The sequence below is a fragment of the Aquila chrysaetos genome, chromosome 24 (assembly GCF_900496995.4).
Source record: "Aquila chrysaetos chrysaetos chromosome 24, bAquChr1.4, whole genome shotgun sequence".
NCBI classification, from domain to species: domain Eukaryota; kingdom Metazoa; phylum Chordata; class Aves; order Accipitriformes; family Accipitridae; genus Aquila; species Aquila chrysaetos.
Genome location: NC_044027.1, coordinates 15,594 through 34,655, shown reverse-complemented (window position 1 = coordinate 34,655; position 19,062 = coordinate 15,594). Strand labels below are relative to the sequence as shown.

The 19,062-nt window shown below is 44.5% G+C and overlaps 1 protein-coding gene across 1 annotated transcript in view; it reads left to right on the top strand.

The window, feature by feature from the left end:
• Positions 1-19,062, top strand: part of LOC115335284 — a 111,870-nt gene that overhangs the window by 89,899 nt on the left and 2,909 nt on the right. The window contains exons 3-6 of the mRNA XM_041119919.1: positions 1,474-1,556; positions 13,142-13,460; positions 14,032-14,305; positions 15,819-16,012. Coding sequence (XP_040975853.1) covers positions 1,474-1,556; positions 13,142-13,460; positions 14,032-14,053 — 424 coding nt within the window. The 3' untranslated portion in view covers positions 14,054-14,305; positions 15,819-16,012. The remainder of the gene's footprint in view (positions 1-1,473; positions 1,557-13,141; positions 13,461-14,031; positions 14,306-15,818; positions 16,013-19,062) is intronic.

The window sequence follows — 19,062 nt, the reverse complement described above, 5'->3', positions numbered from 1 at the left end:
AAACACACACTTTTTAACAAACTGTGCACTTGCTAGATGGGTGGCCTATGTTCAGATCACTTGATTGGAAAAAGCAATTCAGCCTTGTATTTGTTGTCTGCCAAAGCTAATCTAGTATGCCGCAGTCAATCTGACCTCCTGAAAAACCTCCCATAGTTTAAATTTAATCAATAATTTGGGATTAACCAGCATGCTGATCTTTGTATTCTGAGCTATGTACAAGTTAAATGCGTATCTTCGATCAACTTTTGACAAAACTTGCAATGAAAAGAGCGGTCTTTTCATTACAGTGCTCAAGCTTTATTCTGCCAGAGATGTTGCTCCTCTGTCATCATTCCTTATAAGAAATTCTGAATAAATACATTCTTACAGGTGCACTTAACGAAGGACACAGAATAGTTTACCAGTACATATTCCCAGTAGCACGCACCAAACTCCCAAAGTCCCGTTGCTTTCTGTAACCCTAACACCGGCTGGACTAAAAACTATATGAAGTCGTCCTTAGTTACAGTGCTTCATAAAAAATAATGGGAGCCAACTCTCATGCATGAAATGTATTGAGTACCTGTGGTCCTGTTTCTCATCAGTGCCAGTTTAGCATAATGTCATAATCTACAGCAAGAGACAAGTAGTTTGGTTCTGTTTTGTCGTTTTTTATGCAACAGCTAGAAAAACTGCATGGAGTTACTACTGAGAAGATGATGGGGGAATTTAAATAGCTCCTATAAACATACTGGATTTGAAAATTGAAAACAAAGGGAAGTTTGCTTAGTATACTTACTTTGTAAGGGAAGTTTCTTCGTACATCTCTTACAAAATTTAGCAATGTTTATTGCAAGGCTTAGCAATGAGGTTACATCTACTCGTTATGTGTGCGCACATGTGTATTTGAAAACAGGTTGGGAATAAGAATTGAAGTTTCTTACACCATGACCCAGTATCCTATTGGACAGGTTAGTTCCTGCTCATGCAAGCTTTAGTGACGCTTTAATTTATGCATAGCACAGTGCAAGGTTCTCGGTGAATTAAAATCTGGTCACTGTCTGGTTGGTCACTGTAACAAATAGGCATAGCTAATTCCCAGGTGACAAACGTGTTTTCACATACAGAAATATTTTTGAATACATTTCTCCCAAATGTTCATCCCAGTTAGCAGTGAGAGAAGAGAATTATCATATTGTCTTTGTGTCTGACACTTGGAAGAAGAAACAAAAAGTCATTCCTTTTCAGTCACTTTTACCTGAAGAGTTTTGAATATAATGTTCTATACATAAAGGTCTTTGAAATAAAAAGAGTAAACTCATTGCTCTTTTAAGTGGATTTACTGTGATAGCCAGCAGGAGACACCAGCTTGCTGAGGCAAATCGTATTGATGTGTTTCGAAGTATATTTCTCACAAACGAAAGTAAACAAAGCAGTGAAATATTCTCATCCTCTTTGAGCTTATCTACTCACAGTGTGTGTTATTTTCAGGGGAGGGAAGTGCACAAAGAAGTGCCTTTCTCTCAGAAAGAGGCAAGTACCCCCAGCAACAAAGGAGCTTCCTGGGGCTGATGGTACGTAAGTTCTTCTTTATTGCTATTTGCAAAAGCAGCATCCAAGGAAAGGAATGCACAATTCTGTCTGCTCGGTTAAGGTCGCTTTAATGTATCTGTGTGGATGTCAAACTTCTTTTTGAAAGAATAAATGCATTATTGAAACATACATAGTGCCACTCGGTCCTATCGAGCAAAATAAAGATGAAAATATCCTTTGCACTCTTTCAAGTTAACTTAAATGGGTGCTATAATGTGTGTGAGTGCCTTGGGCAGCAGGGTGTTACACAGTATTCTCGAGACTTTCACACAAGGCTGCCTTTTGTCTTTGCTTTGAGTCGTCCATTGATTTTCAGCAGAGAATCAGCCTGCTGAAACCATACAATAGAGTAACTTTTGTATTCTAGAATATATATATTAAAAATATATATAATATATATATTTTTTATATATATATATACAGCTCAACCTGTGCAGATGGAAAGCAAATAACTTAGATTAAGCAATAGGACTGGTGTATGGTAAGGCAGTATTTATGTTCTTCAGAAATTGACATGATACATAAACATGCATTTAGCATCAATCTCTGTACCCATATAACAAGATTCTTTGTTTTCCTACTTCTTAGGCTTATGGTCTTATTTTATTTTCATTAAGAAAATTGGCATTTTTCTAGCTGTATGTTTTAACTGACTAATCCAAATTCTAAATCCTGAGGAGGTGGGGTCAAGGAATGCTTTCAGACTAGAACTGGAGGTAGTACAAGGTGGTAGTTAGAACCTTCCTGTTTGATTTCAGGGTTTTTGTTTGCTTGATTGCTTGTTTGTTTTGTCTGTCAGAGGAACTATAATACTGCATAATGACTCATTTACTTAGGGCTCTGATACTTCAGAAAGTTATTGTGAAAAGTCTTTTTCTAGGTGGATATTCTGATGGGATCTCTTTTTAGAATCAAGCTAGCATTAAGTAATTAACTAATATCTCATCTCTCACTTCCGTATCAAGGGACCAGATTAGCCGGCATGGACAGGTAGAGAGAAAAAAGGTTGTTTTAGCTCCATCATTAGAACTGATGTTGGCTATGAGCAAATCAATATAACAAGATGTAACATTTTCCCCACCCTTAAGAATTTATGTCACAACTTTTTAAAACACAATCTGACAGGTTCTCTTAAAAAAAAAAAAAGAGATTAAAAAAATAATTATACAATATGTAGTAAACTTTTTTTCTTTCCTAGCTTTATTGTCAAAATTCAAAGGCTGTAGGGGTTCAGTGTCAATCCTCAGGGGGCAGTATTAACAAATTCTCATGGCAACTAGAAAATATCTTTGCTAACAGGTCACTTTTCTACAGTAATAAACTTCCATTAAAATGATCTTTCAGCATTCCATTTGGCATAAGACATATAGATTCTCACCAGAGCCCATTCCTGTTTCCTGTTGGGAGTATGTGGCTTTTTCAGCATAGAATCATCTGGGATTCATAGGTGGCACTGTTAAAATGATATAAAAATACAACAAATGCAACTGATTTTTTTTTTCCATATCAGAATAGGAGCAAGGCAATGAGACATGGGAAGAGCATGTGGTGTCCACAAGGATACACTGACATGGATGCTTATGCAGTCCTGCAGTGTTGGAGGGGAGCAAACTCCAGGAGTTGATGCTTCATCTGCTACTAATTGCAAAAGCCATGCGGCTATGCTTTTACTCCTGATGCAGGCCAGCTAAATCAAAAATGGGTAGCTGCAGGATTGGGCCGTGCTAGTGGAAAGCACTCTCAGGTTCCCCATTATAAGCGAGATATGGAGGTAGCTGTTGGAGAGAGTCCAGTGAAGGACCACTGAGATGATTAAGAGACTGGAGCATCTCTCCTATGAGGAAAGGCTGAGAGAACTGGGACCAAGAAGAGAAGGCTCAAGGGGCAGCTCATCAATGTGTACAAATATCCGAAGGGAGGCAGTAAAGAAGACGGAGCCAGGCTCTTCACTGGTGCCCAGTGACAGGGTAGGAGGCAATGGGCACAGACTGAAACATGAAAGGCTCCATCTGAACATCAGGAAATGCTTTTTCACTGTGAGGGTGACCAAACACTGGCACAGATTGCCCACGGATGTTGCAGAGTCTCCATCCTTGGAGATACTCAAAAGCCGTCTGGACACGGTCCTGGGCAACTAGCTGTAGTGTCCCTGCTTGAGCGGGGGATTGGACAAGATGACCTCCAGAGGTCCCTTCCAACCTCAACCATGTTCTGGTTCTGTGAAAGGGCTCATTGTCCACTCAAGCTTGTGTCCCCAAGGAAGCCAAGCTACAGAGTAACATTGGTCCTTTTCTAAGCTTTAGGTTTTTAGCTATTTATAGTTCCTCCTATGTCCTTGTCTTGAACATTGTGTGCAGTAATACTGGGTGGCCCATCTTAAAAATAATTATTTCAGAAATAAGAAAGCTGTACAGGATCGATGACAAGGACGATCAGAGCTATAAGCCAGAGACGGTTAAGTCAGCAAACACAGAGAAGGTAAAAGTGGGGAGCGATTATTTCTGTAATTCTTGCAGTGCAAGAAATACAAGCTCCCACCTAAATTGTCTGGTAGGTGATTAAAACAAGCAAATAGAAGGATAATAGGTATTCTGTTGCCAGAGGGTACTGTGAAACGTAAAAGTATAAATTGGTACAAAGAAGAGTTAGGCCACAGAAGAGTAGTGCAGTGAATGTTCTTGAGCACAATAAACTCAGCTCACAACAGACAAAAACCTCAACTGTTTTGTTACTGCATTATTCTCTATATAAGTATTCCCATTCATGCCAGAGGTGAATTCAGTCCAGTGTTTTTTCTCCAAATAACTTGGATCAGTATGAGATGTGCGAGCTCTTCCTCCTGTTCATTGTCCAACACCCAAGAGTTACCCATTTAACTGCCAAATTTTAAATAGTTGGCCAAATAGCTGCTAACTGTTGGGATCCCCCCCCCAGACTCTCTACCTCATGCTTTGACAGGTTGACCTTCCTCATCTGACATTGAAATAACAACTCATGGAAGAGATGCAGTGTGACAACTTAAAATTTTTTAAAATGAGGAAGGTCCTTCATTTCCAGTTTGGCCATATAATGTGCTGTTTCACCAGACTTCATTTGTTTTGATGGTTTGCAGTGAATGCAAAGATACAGATAATTCCAGAGCCTGTGAGTCAGAAGTTAAGCAATTTGTCCAATTGTCTATAATTTCCTGTTTGTTAGTGCCTTAGGCTACAAGAGCATCAAGAAGGGGACAGTCCTACCGACAGAGAACTATGCAGAGCAGAAAGCAGTTGTGCTCCTGTACAAATATATTTTATTCCAAACAAAACCTCTTAGCATTGATTATATGTATTGGAACAGCAATGCTGTGTGCAAAAAATGAGATGAGAAGGGCAATTCCCTGCTTTCACATACTAACGGGGCAGTAGAGTATGTCCTTCATGTGCTTCAATCTTTCTCATTTGTTCTTTGAAACTGCAGTCTTTGGAATGCTTGTCAAAAGGAACCTAGTACAAAGTAGGCAGGTTCTCATCCTGCTTATTGTTTCCAAAATACGCTACTACAGCACATCAGTTTGAAGCAGCAGAATTCAGATTATTTCCTCAAAGGGCTGTGCTTTAAAGCAACAGTTGTCACAAATATAGATCTTTAATTTTCTATTGCACTTTCATGCTGCTCTCTGAAGCATTTAGTAAATGAAAAAAACATATTAAGCAGTATTTTGTCATCAAAACACTAGAGACAAAAGATCACTTTTCAAATTTGTCAGCATTAGATTATTTAATGAATGTCACAAATAATAGCAAGCTGTATTTCTTTTTTTTTTACCCAGATGTTAAATCTATTCTCCTATTAATACATGACTTCCTTTACAAGGGATTTTATATAATCTGAACCAAATAAATTAATACGGGTTTACAAAAGACTGCTGGAAATGTACTTTTAAGGTTAGTTCTCTACAGTCCTTTAAGCAGTGGCAGTGGTGGAATCAAGGTGGAAGGGATACTTTGCCCCTTGGTTTTCACTTAAAGGTTTCTTTCTTGAATTCCTTTTCACAAGCTCCAAGTAACTTGGTCTGACCTTATTCCTGACCCTGCTTTGAGCAGGAGCCTAGAGACCTCCATAGGTCCTTTCCAACCTGAATTTTCATATGATCCTAAGAACAAACACAAATAAGGTTCCACTACATTTCTATGAATGTAAATAGTTCAAATTTATGGCAGCTATGCTGGAGTGATTCTTCTACACAATACAAGGTCTTATTCCTATTTCTAATTTGCAATCATTTAACTGGCCTGAAGGAATTAATTGATTGAATTTGAAGTTGAAATTCCAATGACCTTTTATTCACTGGCCACATATAGCAAGCCAATGTTTCAAAATGAAACTTGGCTATAGTCACTGCCTGTGCCCCAAACCATATTTTCTACTGACTGCCATACTAGTGACATGTGATGGTTGGCCCACTTTTTTCCAGGCTTTCAGATTGTCCATTTCTTCCTCATGCTGATGCATGTAATTTAGTAATTTTAGGTACAAACTGGATGATGAAACATCCGCACATTTCCACAGTTGAGTATTTGATATACTCAACTGTATCTTACACAGGCCCTTAATGTGAAAGAGATGTTCCACTGAGGACAACACGGGAGGACATATGCATACATTTTTACACAAAGAAACATCTTTCTCAATGCACTTGACAATAATATGTCAAGAAACCTCAGGTTTAGCTGTAGTGCTACAGAATGCAGCAGGCCCTTTAAAGACTTTAAAATGCAATAGAAACTTAAGCAAAGACCTTCAGATACCCTTGTGCTTGGAGGTTGGGGAACTGAAGACACTGCCTAAGACACATTCTTCTTATCCTCATTGCTTTGCCTCAGGCTCACTGAATCCTAAGTGAATTTATGAAGTATATTTGGTTTTGCCATGCTAGAACCACCTTTTGTAATTATTACTAGATGTAACTCTGAAATTATTCAGAATTGGAAGAGTGACCTGTCAATAAACAGCTTGTATTTTCCATTGAAAGCTGTGACAGTCTGGGGAGTTGGTCTTACAGAACAGATAGTCTAGTGAATTTTTTGAGGCAGATTCTGTCATTTGAGGGCCATGTCACAGCTGGTTTTGAGCAGACAGAGGTTGTTGACTTAAAACTATTACTTCTATAGCTGGGAGAGCTGGTTCTGTACCGCTCTCTCAGACAACACTAGAGCTTTGCATGGAAAAAATCCTCAGCACAGAACAGTAAAATGAAGCTGTCATTACTGACCTTTTAAGAACCAAAAAATTTCTGTGCTTGAGAGTGCCTCACTGAACTCAAGAGTGTTTTTGTATGATAGACACTTGAATGCAGTCAGTGATATCTGGATGCGTCACAAGTGTGTATTTACTCTTAAACTACTGAGAGAATAGCTACTTTAGATTGGCAGAGCAAAGACATCTGTGAATAGACTGTGTGCAGGCAATTTACTATGGATAATATTTCAGAAAAGTGCTCTTGCAACTGCTATTCAGTGAGATTTGCATGCCTGTGAAATGTCATATTATCTTCCTTATTCCTTTTCTCCTTCTCGCATGAATGAGGCACTCTCCGTAGTTGCCTAAATGAAGGCTTTGTTTTTGTCTTCAACATTCAGCACAAACTTTCTGGTGATCAGAATGAAAAATGCTGTCATAACAGAGATTTTTCTTCTCAGACTGCCAGTTTAGAAATATTGCTTACTGGTGGATAGAGCTGAGCATTTACTGAAAGCATTTGGATAAATCCACTAGCTTTTTCCTCTATAGGGCCTGATGTATGTGTCCCACCAATAATGCTTTTGGAAAGATTATTGTGATACTATGTGTAAGACTTGAGGACTTCTCACTTTTCTTTTGGATGCTCGGGTCTGTCGTGTTGCGTACTTTTTTCTTCGCTCCACACAGGACAAACAGGGAGGTTTGTCCAAGGCCACACAGCATGAGTGGCAGTGCTCAGTAGTATTGCTGTGCTTTACTGACAGTCCAAAAAGAAAGGAGGAGGACCGGTTTAACATTGCAACACTTGGTATTATAATCTGTCACACTGATACCCAATTTGGGATTACATGTTCAGAAATCAAGAGGACCTAATAGGGAAGTATATTAACTGCAAACCTCTCTGTCCTTGGTAATACAAAGGAACTCAGTGGAGAAACACACACTTACTCAAGGGAGTTATCATAAGGGGACTTCCTGTAAATGTGTCTCAAAAGCATTTTCTAGTAACATAAATAACATGGGTGACTGTTCTCAGAGTCTATACTGATGTGTTTAATTTTCTGTGAGTGTGGGCTGCATAGATAATAAAGACAGACAATGGTAAGAGGCTTTCTTTTTTTTAACTCTCTGCTGCACTACAGATTCAATCTGGGAAAAAAAAAAAGCCTTTTGACAGTAAATAATTGAAATGGAAATACTGCCTGAAATTCACTTGTAAAGTCACTAAAGCACAGTCACTGTAGGAAAAAATGAGGGCTATCTAAGCAAGGGTTGTATGTCTATCTGATGCATCTTTTATAAAATGAGGGAACTATTTCTAGCAGAATAGAGAGATCTATTTTCCATGTGCATGCAAGAGAGGAAGGAGAATCAGTGTGGCTGAAAACACTGGAGGCAGCAGACACATCTTTAGCAAAGCGAGTGGGTGTCAGGAACAGTAAACAATGAGAACATGGGAATAGGTGGAAAGTCAGTGTTCTGGCAATCTTAGAGGCTGTTGACTAGAAGTGTGTATTCAGTGCAGTTGATTGGATGGCTGAAATACAGGAGAAACATCTCAAAAGAGGACAGGAGAGAACAGGAGCTTTTGACCTGTGGAAACTTCTCTTTCCGTATTATCTCTAGCCTAAATGCATCTCTGCCAAGAAAAGCTTGTAAATATGCACAAGGAATGTAACCAGTTAGGTTTAACTTCCAATGGCAGTTGTTCAAAACAAATAAAAGAATGCTACATGTTTCTCTCTTCTTCCCATACCTTCCCCCTCAGCTGGAATTCAGGGTTCTCCAAAAGAAAAGAGTTTTCACCCATCATCCCAGGCACTTATGGATAACTTAATAGGGAAAGCTAGGCATCTACTCAACCAGAGATCCAGGAAATTTTTTCTGAGTTGTATCACAGTAGAACAAAAACCTTCCTTGAGCTGTAGGGTCTAAGAGAAAGGAGGTTATATATGGCATTATTTTTCTGTTCGCTAATGGAAACTATTGTCTGACTTTGCTACAGCCATGGTTTTCTAATTGTTGGAAGTAATTTGCCCAGATTAATGCTCTCTGTTCAATTCACTTAATGTGACTTAATTTCATAACACTACAGGCTTTATCAGTAGTCAGAATAACCCCTGGAAAACCCCAGGAGGCAAAAATGCTTGTCGAGTTTAGCTGTTGAGGCTGGATGATGCAGCTTCGTGAAAAATGAAGTAATTGTTTTGAGCGAAAGAACCATCAGAAAATTACTGGGTCTATCAGAATTCTTTGTCTTCCATCAGAGGTGTTATTCGGTCATAACTTGGCTTTTATTTTTATGTTTATCACAATGCCTTTTTTTGTGTCTCTGGTAATATGGGAGTACTGTGAGACTTCCCTAAGCCTATACTGCAAAGTATCATACAGTTAGTTACCCATAAAAAAACCCTTATGTAATTTTTTTAAATCAGATTGAATTTGGGATATTACCTATTGCAAAGATGCACATAAAGGCATGGATATTTTCTGTTTCAACTTCGTGTTGAAAGTGTCAGCTTACATAAGATCATAAAAGCTGTGTTGTTGGTTCCCCCCCCTGCCCCCCGCAAAAAAAGAATTACTTTCTAGTATGTACAAGTATCCTGAAGTGTTCTCTGCATAACCAGTATGGTAGTTCTCGTTAGCTTTCCCTACATACCATGTATAGTTGTTTGCAATAGCTATAGCTAAGGAATTGCGTGTAGTTAGGAATGTTCTCTGTAATATCTTTTCTCCCTTAGATGTGGTAACAAGTACTCCCAATTCTGCCCTGGAACCCATTTACACCAGCAATAGCTATCAGTCAACTGTCTTGCCTTTGACTAATCACTCTGCCAATTCTGAATGCTAAAAGTAACCTTTGATTTGAGTTAATATTATCTCACATGTAATTCAGCATTGTTTTGACCCCTTTTTTTCCTGAGGCTGGTCATACGAAGTACCATTCAATGCCTTTATTCAGAATAGGAAAAGGTCTTTGGAATTGTAAACACGTTAAATATGTTAATAGTGTATGAGACTTCTCAGAAATAACATTTTGCAGCCAGAAGCTACTATTCTGCACTCCCCTTTGGAAAAACAAAAAAACAAAACAAAACAAAAAAGTTGTAAAACAACTCTAACAACATTTCCAGGTTTTCACCCAGCTTTAGTGGTTATTGCTTAGTGTTGATGGTTTAGCCTTCAGTGTTTGCCATATATTGCCAGGAGTTTATGACTTACAGGATATCACTATGATCCAAGGCTTATGGTTTATCGATCACTGTACTCTCAGGCCTCATGCTTTATCATTTAGGATTCAGACTCTGTGTTTAGTATTTTGTGGTTTGCTAAAGTAAATTATAAACTCCTGAAAGATACAACTCTTGAACCCTTAAGTAAGATTTGTTATCTTCTTCCTTCACTATCCAGGATTCATCTCTCTGTGGTCTGATTCAAGATTTGGTTTTGATAGTTTCATTATATGCACTCAGACTTCTCAGGAAATTGCTAAGTTGTTGGAGAGAGCTGTGAGGAAGTATATACTGTATAGCAATGTGGAAAAGATAGTGGAATCACAGACCCATCAGCCTGAAATGGGGCTGGGTAGTACCTCAAGGGTTTTAGAAAGAGGGTTCGTGGTGGTTACCCACCCACAGGAACCCACAGAAAGCATTGAAATAGTAAAAATCTCAGTCATTTTGAAGGAAAACTTCAGGAATTGGCAGCTAGTGTCTCAGAAACACCAGAAGCAGAAGCCAGTCCTTCTCTGAGCAGTAGCTGCCTGGGCAGTGGCAATTGGTTGGATTTTGTCAGCATGGTCATGGTGAAGATAGGCAGTGAGCATATCCTGCTAGCCCATTAAATCCTAGTTCTTGTCTGCTTTACACTCTGTGTAGACACTCCTTTTGTGCTGCTTGCACACAGTAGAAGTTGTCCTGGATAAGCTGTCCCACAGACAAGGTTATGCAGCATCTCTGAGGCCACTAAGGATTGTAGGAGGGAGTGCTTCCACGATTTGTTGGATTACTGTAGGGTTCCTGGGGATCCTTTGGTGTCTTTGAGGGGAGTGGGGTGGGTGGAATCAAGATAACACACGGATCAACACCCCCGCTCCAACCAGTGTTTTCTCCTGCTCTGTCAGGGACCATGTGTTAACTGATACTGGGACTCCTCTTAATTTAGCTAATGAAGCCCACAGAATAGATCAGACACTGGAGTGAGGGAAGGGGTGGGTGGGAAGGGGTCAGACAGGACATCCCCCTGTAAACCCAGCCTAAGTATTTCTCTTTTAAGAGGTGCTCCTGGGGAGAGAAAGGAGAGGCAAGAAGAGACTCTCCTATCTCCCGAGATTCCCGTTCCTCCTTCAGTAGTCATATTCAAATCAATACATACTATAGTTTATTTGATCACCTTCATGCCAGGGAGCACAAAGCACTCAAAATTGAACATTGCCGGAGCCTGGGGTGAGTTTTTCCTTGCCTGTGGTGGATAAAGGCCATGGCAAACATGTTCCTCTTTGTCACCAGGATTTCTCTTGTCCACGCACTGAGGATGACCCTGCCAGAAGGTGCTAGGGAAAGGGGAGGATGACACTGCCCAGCAACGGCTGCAGGCAGCCTGGGGTTAGCCTGGGTGGCCTATTTGATCCTCCCCAGCTTTTCTTCTGCCCTTCTGGTCTGAGGTTCCTTCCCAATATGGGCCGGTGCATGTACTCTCGGTCCTACAGACACAGACACCTTGGAGCTGTGAGGAGGCAGTTGGGCCCACAGGCAGGCTTTTGGCACATCAATGAGGGGAGAGCCCTGTGTGCTGGGTGGGTGAAGGGTGAGCGGGGTTGGAGCATGGCATGGACTGGTCTGAGCTGTCTGATCAGGGACAAACATGGAAGGAGGGGAAAGGAAGAACATCTGATGGAATATGAGGTGGAATTCTGTGCAGGACTAGTTTTTTGGAGAGGGTATGGAGGCAGTGGTTTTGAGCTTATTCAACCCAACTCGCTGGTGTGATTTCCTTATGCTCATTATTTCTTAAGGAGAAGAAAAAAAATTGTATTACATGAGGACCAAAATTTCAATGGTAAATTTCCTAAGCACCAAAGATGGTGCAAGCAAACAACATATTAAAAACCCAGCAACCTCAAAGTCAAACACAAAGGAAGAGATTCTAAGCAGAGCCTCATCAGCAACTGACAGTAAATTCAAAATGCATGAAGCATTGTCTGATAAAGCCCTAGGATGTCTACCAGACCACTCACCTCTATTAAAAAAAAAGATTTTATTTTCTGTTTAGTCTGTGTCTTACTTCAGAAATTATTCAATATATTTCTTCTCTGCACTAACTTGAGATTTTTATTGCACAAGTTTTTCACAACATCTAGGCAAAACTTCTGTCACAGTAACCCTGTGAGACAGGCAGCGTGACAGAAGAAATATTTATACAGTGTGAGTGGATGACTCAAAAGTCAGTGTAGCATGACACACACCTTCTAAGGTCTTAATTTCTTCCTCCACAAACTTTGTGTCAGCAGCTGAACTGCAAAATGACAAGCTGATTTGTAGACAAACAACAAGAATCTTGTAACACTGAAAAGGACATTAGAATTTACTGTCACCTTATTGTCTCTTCAAGATAAAGGCTGAAGTTACTTTTGATGCTTGGCTTCCACTTGGCATACATATTTTCAGTCCATACTTTTAATTTAATTAGCAGAGATGTCCATCTAGCACTCAGTCCTGCACAGTGTTAGCGCTGATATCCATTAAAAAAAGAAAGAAAATAATCTCTCTGCATAGGAGATACCATGTTGACAACAGTACAGAGATCTAGTTTGGGACACCTGTTTTAGAATTGAGTTACGGTCACAGCAACACTGGTGTTTTTAGGGTACCACCTAGAAAACGAGCATCTAGCTTGCAGCTGGCAGTGCAGCAAAGCAGAAAACAAATAACTTTTCAAGGGGGTGATGGGTAAAACCTTACACGCTGACACCTGTCTAGTACCTCAAAGCACCAGAAGAACAGCCTGGAAGCGTAGCCCCTTCCTGCCTTCAAAGCTCTGGCATCCCTTGGTCACAGCTCCACCGCTGCTCTTGGAGACTTCGAATCCCCTATTTATTCACTTCCTTATCCTTCCCAGCATCTCCCACCAAGTTCCAGAACGAGAACCATCTATCGCGGTCTTGAGACATGCAGCCAGCGTTTTCTCACGGCATCCCATCCCGATCTCTCAAAGACATTCTCAAACGACCATTACCATCTTCGATCTTTGAACAAATCTTCCCTTAGAACCGCTTAAAAACCATCCCTGTCCCTCCCCTCGTCTTCAAAATTCTTACAAAGGTCGATCTTTTTTTCTGTAGCGCTGCGCGGCCGAGAGCAGCCCGGCGGAGGCACTACCCAGCAGACCGCGCTGAGCCGCCCCTCGGACCACGGCAAGCCGAAGGACAGCTCCTCCCGCCGGCAGCCGCCCCGGACCTCCGGGCGTGCACCGCGCCCCAGCGGGGCGGTGCCCGGCGCGCTCCTCCCGGCGCTGCGGGCGGGGAGCGGGGGGGGGGGGGGGGGGTGCGCCGCCCTCCCGGTCCCGGCGGCGCTTCGGGTTCACGCACTGCCCCTGTCCCCGCGCTTCCCCGGCCGCTGCGGAGCGCGGGGAGTAGCTGCGCCCTGCGCTCGGTCCCGCAGGTTGCTTCTCGCAGTAACTCATTTCCCCTCACCCTCCCTTCCTCTTCTTCCCTCTTTTCTTCACTTCCCACCTGCTTTTTTTCCCTCTTTTCTTCCCTTCCTCTCCCCACTCGATTTCTTACTTCCGTCCTTGTTTCCTTTCCCTGTCTCACCCCCATTTTCCCTGCCATCCTTTCTTCTCTCTCTCCTTCCCCCTTAGAATCATAGAATCGTTTAGGTTGGAAAAGACCTTTAAGATCATCGAGTCCAACCATCAACCCAACACCACCAGGCCCACTAAATCATGTCCCGAAGTGCCTTGTCTACGTGTTTTTTGAATACCTCCAGGGATGGTGACACCACCACTTCCCTGGGCGGCCTGTTCCAATGCCTGACAACCCTTTCAGTAAAGAATTTTTTCCTAATATCCAATCTAATCCCTTCTCTCCTTTCCTCTCACACTTGCCCCCCATTTCTCCTTCTCCCCCCTTCCTCCCTGTCTTACAAATTCGCCTTCCCTTGTCCCTCCCATCCCTCTTTTCTTTTTTCTTTCTTCCTCCTCTTTCCCCCTTTCTGCCACCCCTCCCTTCAGATCTTTAGACCCTCAGGCGTAGACAGCCAGGGACCACCCCCACACCCATGTACAGACTGGAGGTGCCAGCTAAGGTGAGCACCAACTACATCCTACCCCAAAACACCTAAGACATCCTCAAACCCCGCCTCAGTGCTCCCAAACCAACTCTAAAACAGTGAGACTAGGCTGGGTAGATTTGTTTCTTTTGCAGGGTAATCATCTGAGGACCAAAAACTTGGAAGAGAAGCAGTGTGACCTGATTTGTTCATGTCAGTGACGTTTTTCTAAGGAAGTACGTAAGTATAGAAGGGGCCTAGAAGGGGTAGCAAACAGGAAAGAAAAGAGCAAGGAGCGTTTGAGAGAGGAAAAGCTAACTAAATGCCATCAGCACTTAAGTCGTTAAAAGCTGAAGGAATGGTGGTTAAGCATTGTTTATAGGAAGGTCTGAGGGGGCATAATGCACAAGGAATGGAAAAATACCGTGGCTGAACCCAGGGTTCTGCCTCAGGCCTGCAAGCGGGCTTTTGGCATGGAGTCCTTGTGCTGAGCCCAGGCACGTCAGTGTGGGGAGGGCCCTGCATGCTGGGCGAGTGAGGGGTGAGTAGGGCTAGATCTTGGCGAGGGCTGCTCTGTGCCAAACGCACATGGAGGGGAATGGGAGATGGGTCTGAAGGAATAAGGGGTGTGGGCTTTTAATCTCCAACAAGGTCCCTGATGTTTCCACTGGGGTCCCCTGCAATGTACTTGAAGACGATGCTTCTTCTGGGGTTCCCCAGGACTTCTCCTGCAATATCACTAGCCACAGGTAGTACCCAAGGCACTGTCACCCGCATGCATTTAGAACCCCTCTGGTAGATAGCCCATACCCTGACCTGCTGCTTGCAAGCTTTGTCACCCCAAGGGCTCTGCAGGTGCTAGTCAATCCAGCCCCCGAAGCCCCTAGCCACTAAAACCTGCCCCAAGACCATCACCAACCTCTGAAGTCCCTGGACCTCAAAACCACCCCCAAACCTGAACCAATCCCCTCCTACAATCTTAAAACTGCCCCCAAGACCACCAATGTCTCTGACAGCACCCCTGAAGCCTGCTGTAAACTGTAAACCCCCATCCCCAATCCTGCCTTTGTTCCCCTTCAAGTCCACCCCAAACAATGCTCCAGTACTCACAGCAACTGTAAACCACCCACAATCCTGCCCCCAAACCCCCATGACTCCAGATGTCTCTTTATCTCCCTTCACCGGTTGGAGTTGGCTTCTTGGTGCCCACGTGGTCCTGTGTGCCCTTGGTCCCGTGCCACAGGAGAACGGGATGGATGGCTGGACACGGCTGGGACTGAGGCACAGACCATTCAGAGACCCAGCAGAGGATGGGTCGCTCCCTGAGGTTCACCAGCATTTCCTTTTCCCATTGCAGTAAGACAAGCACAAGCTAGCTCTTGACTTCACTTTTTTGTCAGTTAACACCAATGTTAGATTACATCGGGGAAGAGTGAGGCTCAGCCAGGTGGCTCCCAGCCTGTTTGACTCCAGTATAGGCCCTACTGGAGGCTGATGTGCTTCCTACTATGCTCAAACTGTATTGGGGTCCTCCTTGCTGCCTGCAACATGACTGCATCAACTCGGCAGTCCTCTAGCACTGCTGCACAGCTATGTTTTGTTGGATGAGCGTGGGGCTGTCAGAGGCAGAGGGGAGCAGAGTGTAGTCCCTTGCTTCTCTGCAAGGTGCGATTTCTCTCAACCTAGCGTGCTCCCTGCAATATTCCTCTGGCCGCCTGTGGTCAGAGTCAGTTGTCTCTCTCCTGGCAGCACTTCCACTTGCCCTGGCCCGGGAAGGTAAGGAAAAAAAATGTGCTTTGAAACCAACAGCAGCTTCTGGATTCATTAGTCAGCTCTCTCCAAGAATCACACCTGCTCTGGTGGGGCACCATCAGTCTTTTGAGTATGGAAGAAGCAGGCAGGGTGCGAGGAAGGATGGAGGCTGCAAACGGAAGCACCAAGGGGTGAGTGCAGTTACCTGAGCAGCTTGTTCAGTGGGTGACATGTGGGCTGGGCTGGGCTTGGCTGCTTGGGTCTGTAGTGGGGTCTTGGGTGCAGGTTACCTGTGCATGTGACGAGAGGTTTGTTGGGGGTAGCGTGTGGAGGAGATGGGATGCTGTGTGTGCGCGTCTGGGCTGTTGGGTGCATTGTGGTGCTGAGGGGAGTGCCTGCATATGCCTGCAGGATTACTGCACAGTGCTTTTTTCCATGCTGGTGTCTGTGTTGTCAGCTGTACCAGTGTTCATGGATGAGCGTGCATGCACCAATGTCTGCCTGGGAGGCTGTTACGCCTGTAGTACTCTACCCATCCCTCTTCCCCTGGTCATGGCATCTGTCTGCTGGACAGGTGGAGAAGTTAACTGTCTGTGGGTGGGTGTATGTGCCCATGTTTGTGCTGACCATGAGGCAGAGCTGCTCCCTCACTGGGGCTATGCCAGGTGTGCAGGATGTGTCTGCGTGTGTGTGTGCGTCCATGTGTGTGGATGCATGCGCTTGCATGTTTTGTGGTACGGGAGGCTCTTCCCCTGACTCTGTGTGCCTGTGGAGGTGTTTTGGGGTCTGCAGAGCAGGTTTTTCTGGGTCCTCTGTGGCTCCTTCTGCTTCCAGGGAGCCTGGGATCCCTGAAGTACTCTGGTCACCTCTGTCAGGCTGTTCCAGGGGCCTGTGGGGGAACACTTGTGGCTCTGTGGGTACTGTGATCTCTGGGACTTTGTCAGGGTTTCCAGTAGGTTTGCAGGAGCCCCTGGGGCTTTTACTCACCTTTGAGCTCTGTTCTCAGTGTGGGGGTGCTCATTTGGGGGTCTGCAGGGCAGTTCCTACCACTTTGCTCCCACATTTGGGCTAGTGCAGGGGTCATCTTGAGTGTCTGAAGATTTTGGTGGTTCCCTGGGGCCGTGGTGGGGTGCCTTGAGGTCTTTGCCATGTTTTTTGGACAGCTTGGCGATGCCCAGACCTGGTCTCTCTTGGGAGAGTTGTTTCAGAGTCTTTGAGTTCCTTCCCACAGGCTTGTTGAGCAAACAAATGTTAAGTATGGAGGGCTCTTTGCTAAAGCTCTGCTCAGTGAACTTCACTGCCAATCTGTGAATGCTGACTGAAGCAAGCAAAGTGGGGAAATTACAGAAAAACTGAATGTCATAATCAGCATTTGGAAGGGCACAATGCTTGCCCTGCCTTATGCAGCAGGAGAGGTGTATTTGGAAACCTTTTGAGCGTGAACTGGTTTTGAGAGCTGGTGGTTAGTGAGACCTTCATCTTATCCTAACTGGCTGTCGTGGTTTAACCCCAGCCAGCAACTAAGCACCACGCAGCCGCTCACTCACTCCCCCCCCACCCAGTGGGATGGGGGAGAAAATCGGGAAAAGAAGCAAATCCACGGGTTGAGATAAGAACAGTTTAATAGAACAGAAAAGAAGAAACGAATAATGATAATGATAACACTAATAAAATGACAACAGCAATAATGAAAGGATTGGAATGTACAAATGATGCGCAGTGTAATTGCTCACCACCCGCCGACCGGCACCCAGCTAGTCCCCGAGCGGCGATTCCCCGCCCCCACTTCCCAGTTCCTATACTGGATGGGACGTCACATGGTATGGAATACCCTGTTGGCCAGTTTGGGTCAGGTGCCCTGGCTGTGTCCTGTGCCAACTTCTTGTGCCCCTCCAGCTTTCTCGCTGGCTGGGCATGAGAAGCTGAAAAATCCTTGACATTAGTCTAAACACTACTAGCAGCAACTGAAAACATCGGTGTTATCAACATTCTTCTCATACTGAACTCAAAACATAGCACCGTACCAGCTACTAGGAAGACAGTTAACTCTATTCCAGCTGAAACTAGGACACTGGCATCCACAGCAGAGCAGCAGTGACCTGAGGAGGGTTAAGGTCAGACTCTGCTCCTCCTCATCTCCTGTTCTTCTCACTGCCTTCTCTCGCTGTCTTTCAAATGGAGAGGCATCCGGTATCTAGACTCAGCACAGTAAGGGGAAATGCAAGGACTGAGGGGAAGAGGGTGTTTTATGACTGGCTGCCTGGCTTTCTGCCAGTGGCCTGATCCCAGATAGGCAGACTGGTTGCAGGGCCTGTTCTGTACATGCAGGCTGGAGAAATGGGCTGAACCTCATGAAGTTCAACATGGGGAAGTGCAAAGTCCTGTACCTGGGGAGGAACAACCCCATGCACCAGTACATGTTGATGGCCCCCCAGCTGGAAAGCAGCATGAGCCAAAAATGTGCCATTGCTGCAAAGAAGGCTGAGGGTGTCCTGAGCTGCACTAGGCAAAGTATTGTCAGCAGAATGAGGGAGGTGATCCTTCCCCTCGGCTCAGCACTGGTGAGGCCACATGTGGAGAGCTGTGTCCAGTTCTGGGCTCCCCAGTGCAAGAGAGACATGGCATTGCTGGCAAGAGTCCAACGAAAGGCCACAAGGGATGATTAAAGGACTGGAGGGTCTCTTGTGTGAGGAGAGGCTGGGCGAGCTGGGACTGCTTAGCCTAGAAAAGAGAAGGCTTGGGGGGGCGGACCTCATCAATGTATATAAATATCAGCGGACAGAGGTGCAAGGAGGACCCAGCCAGGCTCTTCTCAGTGGTACCCAGTGGCAGGACCAGAGGCAGTGGGCACAAACTGAAACACAGGAGGCTCTGTCTGAACATCAGGAAAACACTTTTTCACTCTGAGGGCACCTGAGCACTGGCATAAGTTACCCAGGGAGGTTGTAGAGCTCCCTTGGAAATACTCAAATACCGTCTGGATGCCGTCCTGGGCAACCTGCTGTAAGTGTACCTGCTTGAACAGAGTGTTGGACAAGGTCACCTCCAGAGGCCCCTTCCCACCTCAGCCACTCTGGGAGTCTGTGATGGGAGCACCTTGCAGCCACAGTGACAGCTCACTCCATGCAGGGCACCCAGTGGGGCGTCAGAGCAGCACGATCCATTGGTTGCATTGCGCACGTTGCGGGTGGGACCTCAGCCTCGCTTGCTGCTGCCCGCAGGAGCTTGCCCGCCCGCAGTG